At 71.4% G+C, this 10,560-nt stretch overlaps 1 protein-coding gene across 2 annotated transcripts; it reads right to left on the bottom strand.

The window, feature by feature from the left end:
- Positions 1-40: 40 nt before the first annotated feature.
- On the bottom strand, positions 41-10,469 carry LOC125179738 (collagen alpha-4(VI) chain-like). Of its 2 annotated transcripts, XM_066983518.1 has the most exons (32): positions 10,023-10,469; positions 8,369-9,366; positions 6,967-7,122; positions 6,784-6,862; positions 6,553-6,701; positions 6,369-6,464; positions 5,937-5,990; positions 5,741-5,812; positions 5,563-5,589; positions 5,296-5,340; positions 5,147-5,200; positions 4,994-5,056; positions 4,857-4,922; positions 4,640-4,702; positions 4,518-4,550; positions 4,361-4,423; positions 4,230-4,292; positions 4,085-4,147; positions 3,951-4,013; positions 3,736-3,786; positions 3,608-3,643; positions 3,481-3,543; positions 3,343-3,405; positions 3,154-3,189; positions 2,986-3,022; positions 2,316-2,815; positions 2,142-2,241; positions 1,412-2,050; positions 1,171-1,267; positions 802-1,061; positions 670-705; positions 41-523 (listed from the first exon to the last, which is right to left on the bottom strand). In XM_066983518.1, exons 4-32 carry the CDS (start codon positions 6,815-6,817, stop codon positions 297-299), a joined length of 3,153 nt encoding a protein of 1,050 aa, XP_066839619.1. In that variant the 5' UTR covers positions 6,818-6,862; positions 6,967-7,122; positions 8,369-9,366; positions 10,023-10,469; the 3' UTR covers positions 41-296. The 2 variants fall into 2 exon arrangements, with proteins under 2 accessions (XP_066839619.1, XP_066839618.1); XM_066983517.1 differs by lacking the exon at positions 10,023-10,469 and having other exon boundaries at positions 802-1,099; positions 8,369-9,647.
- Positions 10,470-10,560: the final 91 nt, after the last annotated feature.

Below are 10,560 nucleotides of genomic sequence, written 5' to 3' on the forward strand. Positions count from 1 at the left end.
CAGGCGTGAAACGTGCCGCGAGGTTTTATTTTAAACCCCCCCCAACCCCCCCAACATTGCACCAGCTCCCACACGGAGCGGGCAGAGGGTGCGCGGAGCCGTGCAAGGGCTCAGCGCCCCCGCCGCCGGCTCGGCACCCCCTCGCCGTGCCGGAGCTGTCAGCAACTTGGCACGGCCGAGGGCGAGGTGCGAGAACTCAGAAGTCCTCCTCCTTCCAGCCCACGGGGGCTGGGGGAGGCGAAGGAGAGGAGGCAGCGGCTCCAGGGGATGGTTTTCGGGGCACCCCGGCGCGGGCGTCAGCAGCCGGGGGCGCAGGCGGAGGCGTTGGTGGGGCGGGGGTCCCGGGTGCCCCCCGTGCCCGGGGCCATGCAGACGGCCTCACACTGCTCCCGGCTCTCGAAGCGGTTGCGGCTGCCCCCGCAGCCCCCGTACCAGAAGAGCGAGCAGCGCCCCGGCTCCTCGAAGAACCACTTGGGCGAGTAGGAGCGGCACGGCCCCGCGTCCCGCGCCTCCAGGCAGGCGGCTGCAAGGCAGGATGCGACCCCGAGGTGGGGGGGGGGCTTCATCCCCTTCCTGCAGGGAACCCCCCCCCCCGCGCCCTGCCCGGTGCACGGCAGGGACCTCGTGGCTGCACCCCCCCGGCTCACAGCCCCCCAGAACGCTCCTCACCCCGCGTCGCGTTGCCCTCGCCGGCTCCACGGGGACCTGCCCAGGGTGGGCACAGCGTCAGCCGAGGGGGCTGTGGGTGCCCTCCTGGGGGGTGGGGGGGGACGGACGCCCACCCATGCCCCCCTTGCCTACCGGTGCCCACGCAGGTGTGGACGCAGTCCCTCTCGGTGCCAAAACGGTTGGCGTTGCCCCCGCAGCCGCCGTACCAGAAGCGCTCGCAGGCCCCCGTGTCCCGCCGGTGGTACCAGCGCAGCGAGAAGTCGGCGCAGGCGGTGCCGGGGTCCTTGTCCAGGGCGCACAGCCCGGGCACGGCCACCGCCCTCCGGCCCTTCCCGGGGCTGGGGGATGCCGTGGGCAGCTCGACGGGGGGCGCGGAGGGGGTCTCAGGGGTCCTGGGAGGGGAGATCGGTGCCAGCCCACCCGGGACGTGCTGGGGGGAGAGGGCGGTGGGAGAGGAGGCGCAGCCCCCCCCGGGGGGTGGCCCCGGTGCTGCTCACTCACTGCGCTGGGGTCCCTGGGGGTGGCTCAGTGGTGCTGGCACCGGGGGGAGACGGCACCTGGGGGCACCCTGGGGTGCTGGGGTGCTGGCTGCTCTCCGCTGCAACGCAGAAGAGGTAACGGAGAAGTGATGGAGGGGCAGGGAAGAGGGTTTGGGGCTCCAAGCTGCCTCCTGGCAACCCGTCCCCACCCGGAGCAGCCGGGGGCAGGACCCTGCAACGCTCCAGCCCCCAGCACCGCTCACCCCACAGGCTCCGGAGGAAGCCCAGCGCCGTCCTCTCCGCGTACCCCAGCTCGGGGCCGTGGACCGAGCCCAGGCGCAGCGAGTGGTGCCGCCACGCCGCCAGCGCCTCCGGCACCGCCGCCTCCGGCCGCTCCGTCCCATCCCGACCCAGGGACAGCACCAAAACACCAAAATCCCTGCACCGGGAGAAGGGGACCAGCGCCTGCCTCGCCTCCCCGTCCCACAGCGCCTCGTCCCCCGTCCCCACCACGAAGAGGACGCGGAGGCGGCCGCGGGTGCCCCCCGGGAGGACGTGCCGGAGCGCCCACGCCACCGCGCCACCGGGGGATGCCGCGGCCACCCCGGGCACCAGCGCGAGGCGGAGGCGCTCCCGGAGCTGCTCCCTGGGGATGTGCAGCCCCAAATCGACCTCCCCCAAGCCCTGTCGGGGGGCGGTGGGGCCGGTCAGCACCAGGGCGACGCGGGCACCGCGCTGTGCCGGCTGCAGGCGCCCCAGGAGGTTGCCGAAAAGCTCGCCGACGGCCTCCAGGCTCTCCGCCGGCAGCGCCGCGTTGTCCACCACCAGGGCCAGGTCCGCGTCCAGGCGCAGCGGGTTGCGGGGCGGCACGGCTGCGGTGCAGCTTTCGGGGTGGCAGAGGTCTGGGCACGGCAGGGGGGTGCAGGATAAACCGTGGTGGTGGTGGTGGTGGTGCTGGTGGTGCTCAGCCCCGAGCCAGCCCCGCTGCCTTACCGAAGCAAAGCGCGCAGGGCAGCACGGTTTGCTGCAGCAGCGCCGCGTCCCCGTCCGGCTGTGCCGCGGAGAGCTGGAGCACCTGGAAGAGGCTGTTCACCTGCGGGGAGGCAGAGACGAGCCTGGCGTGGGCACGGGGCCGGTGGCCACATGGCTCCGGGAACGGGTCCTCACCTGGAAAGCTCGTGCCACCTCGGGCAGCGGGCTGAAGGTGAGCACCACCGGCACGATGCCCAGCGCTTCGTACTGCAGGGCGACCTCCCCGATGCCCTCCAGGGCCTGGCTCCGGCCGCTGGTGACGAAGAGGGCCACCTTCCTGCCCAGCACGGCCCGCCGGACCCTCTTGAGCGTGTGGTGCCCCACGAAGCGCATGGCGGCGGCCAGGCGGCCCCGCTGGGACGAGCGGGTGGGCGAGAGGCGGCGGAGGCGCCCCAGCAGCGCCGCCCCGCTCTGCGCCTCCCCGAAACGCAGCAGGTAGGTGGGGGAGGCCGCGTAGGACAGCACGGCCACGCGAGCCCCCGCCGGGCAGCCGGCCGGGGAGACGTGGAGGTCGCGCAGCAGCAGGGCCAGCAGCTCCTTCATGCGGGAGAAGAGAGGCGGCGGCACCGTGGACGAGGTCTCCAGCACCAGCACCAGCTCCGTGGGGAAAAGCGGGCAGGAGGGCGAGCTGGAGGCTGCGAGGGGACGGGGGCGGCTGGAGGAAAAGCCCCGCTGTGGTGTCCCGCGCCTGCACGGCCACCCCCTGTGCACCTTCCCTCGGCTCTCCCCCGTCCCCCGTCCCCCGTCCCCTCTGCCACCCGCCCCCCGAGCCCGTCCCCGTCCCCTCGCCGCCGTCCCCGCTCACCGCAGCGCTGGCGGATGAAAGCCTTGAGCTCGCAGAGCTGGAGGGGGGCACGCAGCGAGGTCAGCCCCAGCCAAAGCTTGCTGCAGCCCGGTGGCCGCCGACCCCCCCCCGCTAGCCCCTGGTCCTACAGCCCTTGGGGCTGGGGTCCTGTCCCCATCCAGCCCTTACCGTGGAGGGGGGGACGCCCGGCGAGCCCCTGGGGCCCTGGAGCAGCAGGAGAGGAGAAACATAAGGAGAAAAAAGGGACTAAGGGATGGGACAGGAGCAACGAGTCCCCGAGCACCGGGGGTGTCCCCATTGGGGGGGGGGTTGAAATGGGCAAAAAAAGGGAGGAAAAGGGAATTTGCAGGGCGTCACCGTCACCCCCGGTGGTCCCAGGCTGCCGTGGCTGCCGGCTTCTCCTCTGCTCCCGGGCTCGCCCTGGAAAACTTGGCCCCGTGAGCCAGCAGCACGGCCGGGGAGGGGGGGGCACGGGGGGGGCTGTGCCCTACTCACCCTGCGCCCAGGCAGCCCTCGCCTGCCCTTGTCCCCGCGGGCTCCTCGCTCGCCCCGTTCGCCCTGGAGGGGAGGCTCAGAGGACTGGCTGGGTCCCCAGCCCCCTTCCCCAGCCCCATGCGCTCACCTGCACCCCCGGGAAGCCCGGCAGCCCCTGAACGCCCTGGGGGGGGTGCAGAAAAAATGAGCACAGCACCATCCTGACAGCCCCACGGGCACGGCTCCAGCTCTGGCCCCCGCGCTGCCCCCCGGTACCTTCGCACCCCGTCTCCCCGGGGCACCTCGCCGGTCGCACCCGATCTCGCCCTAGGAAGGGAGAAGAACCCCAGAGCGGGGTTTTTGCAGGACCTACACAAACATCTGTGTTCCCAGAGCCTCGCATCCCCCCTCCTAGTGTCCCCGAGGGGCTGGGGGTGCCTCGTCCCCACCAAGCCGCCCTGTCCCAGCAGGGGCACCCTGCCCAGCCTTACCAGGGCACCTTTGGGTCCCTGAGGTCCCGCGCTCCCCTTCCTGCCCTCAGCTCCTTCCTGGCCCTAGAAGAGAGAGCGGGGCAGCAGGCTGGGGGCGTGGGGGCTGCGGTGTCCCACACCGCCCTACAGCTCACCTTCTCCCCTTTGGGGCCGGCCGGCCCCGCTGCTCCCGCAGGACCCTCGGCTCCGGGGGCACCCTGGGAGAGAGGCAAAGGCGGCTCAAGGTGTGCACCCGGCGGGCACCCAGCGGGACCCCCGGCACGGGGAGGGGGTCAGCACCTGAAGTCCTCTGCTCCCCGGGCGGCCGCTGACACCTTTTGTCCCCCGTGGCCCCGGCACCCCCTGCAGAAGGAGAGCGGGGGGCAGCGGGGGCACCTGCACGGGGCAGGGGGGGGTCACCCCGGCCTCACCTGCGCGCCTCCGTGCCCCTTCTCGCCCCCGCGCCCAGCGCTGCCGCGGTTCCCCTTCTTGCCCTGCGAGGAGATGGGATGGCTCCGGGTGTCCCCGGCCCTTGGGGGGGTGGGAGGGGGGCAGACCCCAAACCGGACCCCCCACCAGACCCCCTACCTGCGCTCCCGGCTGCCCTTTCTGGCACGAGGTCTGCGGAGGGAAGCACCGTCACCGGCCACGTCCCCAAGCCGTGGTGTCGGCACGGCCCCCCCGGTGCCCCCCCCGTCACCAGCACCTACCGGGTGAGCCGGGGGGCCCAGTGGCCCTGGTAGCCCCTGGGGACCATCTGGACCGGGGTCTCCCTGCAAAGCAGAGGCGCTGGGAGAGACGCAGAGCACCCGGTGTCCTCCCCACCCTCCCTGTCCCCAAAATGGTCCTAAGGACTGGCTTCCCCCCCCCCCCCCCCGCTGCTGCCCAGCACCCCCCCGCACCATCCCGGCCCCCTCCAGCCTTTACCTGAGGACCCCCCTCTCCTCTCCATCCCGGGGTGCCGGGCTCGAGGCTGCTCCTCCCGGGTGGTCCCTGGGGAAGAGAGGGGGTCAGCGAGCACCCACGGCACCCACACGCCCCCAGGGACCCCAACCCACACTCACCACCTCGCCGCAGGGTCCTGGGGGTCCCTTCTCCCCCCGGGCACCCCGGGAGCCTTTTTGTCCCTGGGTGGAGGTGAGAGGAAGGGATTTAGGGTGTGGGTGGAGGGTGCAGGAGACAGTGCTTCCCCGAGGCTCAGTGGAGCAGCACCGCACCTGCCTCCCGCGGGTCCCCTTCTCTCCGGGGTGCCCGGGGGTCCCCGCTTCGCCCTGGGAAGGAGAGAGGAGGCTGAGCCCCTGCCCGGTCCTGCTTGGCAGTGCCGGGATGGAGAGGAGGGGGCACGAACCCCCGCTGCTCAGCTCACCTGCTCCCCGTCCACCCCGTCGTAGCCGGCTTCTCCAGGAGGTCCCTGCGAAACGGCGCGGGGTGCAGGGCACGGCACCGAGCAGCCAGGCTTCGCCCCACTTCCCGCAGCACCACGGGCCGTCCTGCTCCTCCACCTGCCGGGACCACCCCCCCGCCCCCTCCCCAGCCCCAGCCCTTCCCTCTGCATCCTCCTGGAGGCCTCCCCGCCGCTGCCAGCTCCCCGTGCCCTTGGTGCCGGAGGATAAGCAGCGAGGCGGGGACGTACCTGCTCCCCGGGGTGACCCACGGCGCCCTAAAGGAGATGAGGGTGAGCAGGAGGGCAGCGGCAGGCACCTGCACCGTGGGCTGGAGCCATGCCGTGCCGTGCTGTGCCATGCTGTGCCGGGCTGTGCCGGGCTGTGCCGGGCTGTGCCAGGCTGTGCCAAGCTGTGCCGGACGCTCACCTTCGCTCCACACTGTCCTGGGCATCCCTGCATCCCCCGGCTGCCTCGGAGACCTGCTGGTCCCTGCTCCCCCTGCTCTCCGGAGGGAAAAAACCATCAAAAACACAGCGTGCCCGGCCATGCAACACGGTGACGGGGTCCCCGAGCCCCCAGGGCCACCCTGTCCCCCTCCCTGGGGGTCCCACGGCCGACTCACGCTGTGCCCGTGCTCGCCTTCGTCTCCGTCACGTCCCTTGCTGCCGGCCACCCCCTAGGAAAGAGAGACCCTGGGGGCAGCAGCCGCGACCCCCCCGGCTCCAGGAGGGACCCCGGGCTGGGAGCCAGCGCGCCTGGGCTCCGTTCCCAGCTGGGGGAGGAAGGGGAGAGCAGCGAGGAGCTGCGGCTTGGGACCGGATGGGGGCAAGGGCTCGAGTTAATCCCGGCTCCCAGGGCTCCTCGTGGCCCTGGGAAAGGGATCGGGGCTGGGCGTGCAGAGCCGTGCACCCTGCTCCCAGCACCCGGCTGGGATGGGAAGGATGGGGCCGCTCTCCTGCGCAGGGAAACGTCCCCCCAACGATGGGAAAGGTCGAAGCAGAAAAGCATCATCCTGCGGGGCTGGGCACCCCTCCCGCGCCCCCCGGTGCTTTACCTTCCCTCCCGCGGGGCCGCTGGGGCCCCGCGGGCCGGGCAGCCCCACGCAGGTGCAGGGACACATCCCGCAGCACGTCCTCTCCGCCAGTGCCAGCTGTGGGGAGGCGGTGACGTCCCCGTGCAGCACCCACGGGGACCGCGGCACCCACGGGGACCCCGCCACCCACCCTAGCCATCCTCACCAGCTCCTGCGCCACGTGCCCGCCGGCCTCGGGCATGTCCACGGCGAGCTGCTGCCCGTTCACCATGCGCCGCCCGAACTCGACCTGCTGCAGGTCCCCCGGCCTCGTGGCGTTGTTCACGGCCACGGTCAGCAGCAGGTCGGCCTGGTCTGGAGAGGGACGGGGTGCTGAGGGGTGGCACGCCGCGCTGGGTGGCATCCCCCAGTCCTCTCCGGCCCCTCTCCGCCCCACCTTGCAGCCAGGCTGCTGTTGCCACCTCCTTCATCTTCTGCACGTCGTCATCCAGCCCGTCCGTCAGCACCAGCAGCACCTGGGCGAGGAGAGGGTCGGGTGCCCGCAGCACCCCCGGCAGCGCGCCCACCCCATGTGTCCCCCCCCCCGCCCCGTCCTCCCCAGGAGCTGCTCGCTCCCTACCTTGGCATCCTCCTTCTGGCGTGCCAGGGTGCCGAGGAAGCTCTGCAGGGCGGGCTGGTTGAAGTAGGAGCGCTGGAAAGCGTGCACCCGCGCCAGGCGCCGCAGCACCTCCGCCCAGGGCTGCCGCAGCCGCTCCTGGAAGAGCGTGTCCCCCTCCTGGAAGAGCGTGTCCCCCCCCCGGAAAATCGTGTCCCCCCCCTGCCCGACGCTCTGCAGGCCGATGCGGAGGCTGAGCGGGCGGCAGGTGAGGCGATCCAGGGCGGCCAGGTCCCGCAGGATGCGCTCCAGGTAAGGGTGCAGGTTGGACTGCTGGTAGTCGGTGACATCCAGGGCCAACAGCACGTGGAGGGCGCACGGCGCTGCGGGGCGGGAGGGGGGAGCGTGGAGACACGCAGCCTGCACCTCTGCGGGGTGCACACGTGCCCCACGGCAGCACGGCACCAAAACCCTTTGGCACAACCGCGCACGGGGATGCCCAAACTCACCCTCCTCCTGGCTCCGGACCCCGCTGGCTGCCAGGACGAGCAGAACGGCGAGGAACCAGCCCCGGCACGGCCCCATGGCCCCGGCGTGGCTCGGGGACCCGGCTCGTCCCGCGCCCGGCGGCTGCGAGGCGCGAAGGCAGGGCTGAGCGGCGGCGAGAGAGCGGCACCTGCCTCGGGGAGCCGGCGGGCCCAGAGCTGCCGCAGCTCCCCATCCATCACCGCTGACAGCTCCGGCGTGGAGCGCAGCCCAGCCGGGGGCCACGGCGGCCAGCCGAGCTGAGCCAGCGCTGGCCTCATCCTGCCCGGCTGTTTGGCCGCTCGTGGGCGGCGCTGGGTGAGTTTTGCTCCCCCGGGGCTGCAGGAGCTCGATGCGGCGCTTAATGCAAGCTGCAGCGGGGCTGAGGAGGGCTCGGGGCGATGCGGGTGAGGATGCATGGGTGCTGAACTTGTCGTGGAGCTCAACCACCCCTGGCTGGCCTTTGGGATATGTTTTGGGTTCACCGCGGGTGCTGCAAGGACGCCACGCAGCGCCCTGCCCTGCCAGCTCAGCACCTTGCGCAGCGCGGTGCGTGCTGCAGGAATTCAGCGATCCCCAGGGCTCGGGGAGGCCTTTTGGGGCTCGGCAGCCGTCGTGCAGGTGGGGAATGGAGGAATGGGGCGACGCGGGGCTGAGGACGGGACCGGGAGCATGTCCTGCCTGTCCCACCGTGCCCACCACCCTGCGCCCTGCCCGCTGGACACAACGCGCCCTTGCCGGAGCAGGAGGGCAGAAGGCATCCGGAGCCCGAACACCTTTGGGACTGGCAAAGCGATGGACCAAAAATCCACAGCAGGAGCCCAGGAGGGAGCCGAACCCGCAGCATCGCCCCAACCCCTCATCACCCCAGGCCCGCGGCAGGGGACAGCCAACCTCTTACCTTTGGCCGCAGCGGGGAACCGAGGGGCACGGCACGGCACGGCACGGCACGGCACGGCTGAGCGCGGGCTGCGGGAGCTGGCCGCCTGCGTGGGAGGCTGTGTGCTCGGAGGTTTATTTATCCCAGGGCTCGAGAAAACATCATATGGCCGACACGTCAGGGGGAGCAGCCTCGCAGCCAGCCCAGAGGCTCCTGGGCTCCGCGGGGCGGGCGAGCTGCGCGCCGTGGGGGCGCGGGCGGTGGAGCCCCGCCGCTGCCCACCTGCACCCCCTGGGAAAGGCGTGAGGAGCTCGTGGCTGAGCACCCATCGGGGGGGGGGTGAGGTGCTTGGGATACCCCATCCGAAAGGGAACCGCTTCCCAGGGAGCCAATGCTGGGGTGGGAGCCGCGGGCTTGCATGGAGGGAGGGGAAAAGCAAGAGCCCCGCTCCCCAGAGCGCTCCGTGAGAAAAGGGGCAACATCAGGGCCGAAAACCCCGGCCAGCCCCTGACATAATGGCTTGACATCACCCGGGGACTCAGCCCTCAAACATCCTTCCCCGGCGTAAGCAAAACAGCGGGATGGAAACGGAAAGCGTTTCAAAGCCCGGCTTGTTTTGCACGGGGGAATCTGTTTGTTTGTTCGGGAGCCCGGGGAGAGGTTGGGGCCGAGCTCGGCAGCTCCTCCGCCAGTTCCCATCCCCGGGCCGCGCGGGGCGATGTGTGGGCTGGGGGCGGCGTGGGGAAGCGGTCCGGGACCAGTTTTCCGAGGTTTATTTATTTGCTCGAAGGGGAAAAGTTTACTGGACGTCATGGCTGTGCGGCGGAGGTTTTGCAACGCCGGGCTGACAGGCAGAGCACATCCCTGACGGTCTGCTGCTCGGGGGGGGCGGAATAATGTCTGGAGACGAGGCGCGGAGGAGATTTTTCCCCTATAGGCAGAGCCGGGTGGGAACGTCAGGCCCTGAGCGCGGGGAAGTCCCGGGAAGGAAAAGGGAAAGAGGAGCCGAGGCTTTGGGGCTGGGGATGGAGAGGAGATACCTGGTACTGAGCAGGAATCTGGACCCCACGTCCCACACCGGGATGGGGGGACCTGAACCCAGCCGGGGGAACACGCAGCCCTGTCCGTCCCCCCCCTCCAGCTCCGTGGGGCACAGCGAGCAGGATGGCACCACGGGGACACCGCCGCGCCCATCGCCCGCCGTGGATGCTCAGCTGGGGACCGTGGCCCCAGCCCATGGCACAGCGATGGGGCAGCACCCAAGGGGGGTCCCCCAAAGCCCCCCCCCAGTACCCCCTGGTCTCGCCACGCAGGGCTCGGGCTGCTTTGCCCCGCGCAGCCCCCACGCACCCCCAGGTGTCCGTGGAGCTCGGGCTCGGCCCGCGGTGGCTCTGGCTGGGTTCGGTGGCCCGTGGGGACCTGGTGGTGACGGGCCCGGCGTGAAATGGCAGGGCTCTGACAGCAGGTGTCACTCACAGACCTCGGCGCACACGCGTGCACACGCGTGCACACGCGCTTGCACACGCGGCCCCATGGCCCAGCCATGGCTGCCTCTCCCCTGCCTCCCCATTTGGGCACCCCAGGGTGCTCGCCCTGCTCTTTGGTGCCCATTTGTTATATCTGGGGTGCTCGCCCTGCTCTTAGGGTGCTCATCCGTCATCCCTGGGGTGCTCACCCCAATCTTTGGGTGCTCATCCATCATCCCCGGGGTGCTCGCCCACTCTTTGAGTGCTCATCCGTCATCATTGGGGTGCTCGCCCTGCTCTTCGGGTGCTCATCCATCACCCCTGGGGTGCTCGCCCACTCTTTGGGTGCCCATCCGTCATCATTGGGGTGCTCGCCCCACTCTTCGGGTGCTCATCCATCACCCCTGGGGTGCTGGCCCCACTTTTTGGGTGCTCACAGGCACCCGGGAAGGGTGCACGGGCTGCAGGAGCTGCCCTCCTCCTCCTGCGCTGGCACGGCTTGGGGGGAAGTGGGCTGTGGGGTGCGGGACAGGGGGGATATGGGGTGCGGGACCAGGGGTGCAGGGCTGGGGGGCCAGGATTGGGAGATGTAGGGCGCAGGGCTGGGGGTGCAGAGCTGGGATTGGGGATGGGGGTGTGCAAAACCAGGACCAGGGGCTACGGGGTGCAGGAGGGGGAGCAGGAGCGGGTGTTTGGGGGGCAGGAGCAGGGCTGGGGGGTGCAGGGCTGGGGCCAGAGGGTGTGGGA

Source organism: Anser cygnoides, chromosome 26 (genome assembly GCF_040182565.1).
Source record: "Anser cygnoides isolate HZ-2024a breed goose chromosome 26, Taihu_goose_T2T_genome, whole genome shotgun sequence".
Taxonomy (NCBI): Eukaryota; Metazoa; Chordata; class Aves; order Anseriformes; family Anatidae; genus Anser; species Anser cygnoides.

Coding starts and splice junctions, on each gene's coding strand:
- LOC125179738 (XM_066983517.1), bottom strand. CDS start 6,817: ATGAAGGAGGTGGCAACAGCAGCCTGGCTGCAAG. Junction 3,787..3,950: donor AGGGACCCAAAGGTGCCCTG/GTAAGGCTGGGC, acceptor CTCCCTTCCTAG/GGCGAGATCGGGTGCGACCG. Junction 3,406..3,480: donor GAGGGCTGCCTGGGCGCAGG/GTGAGTAGGGCA, acceptor CAAGTTTTCCAG/GGCGAGCCCGGGAGCAGAGG.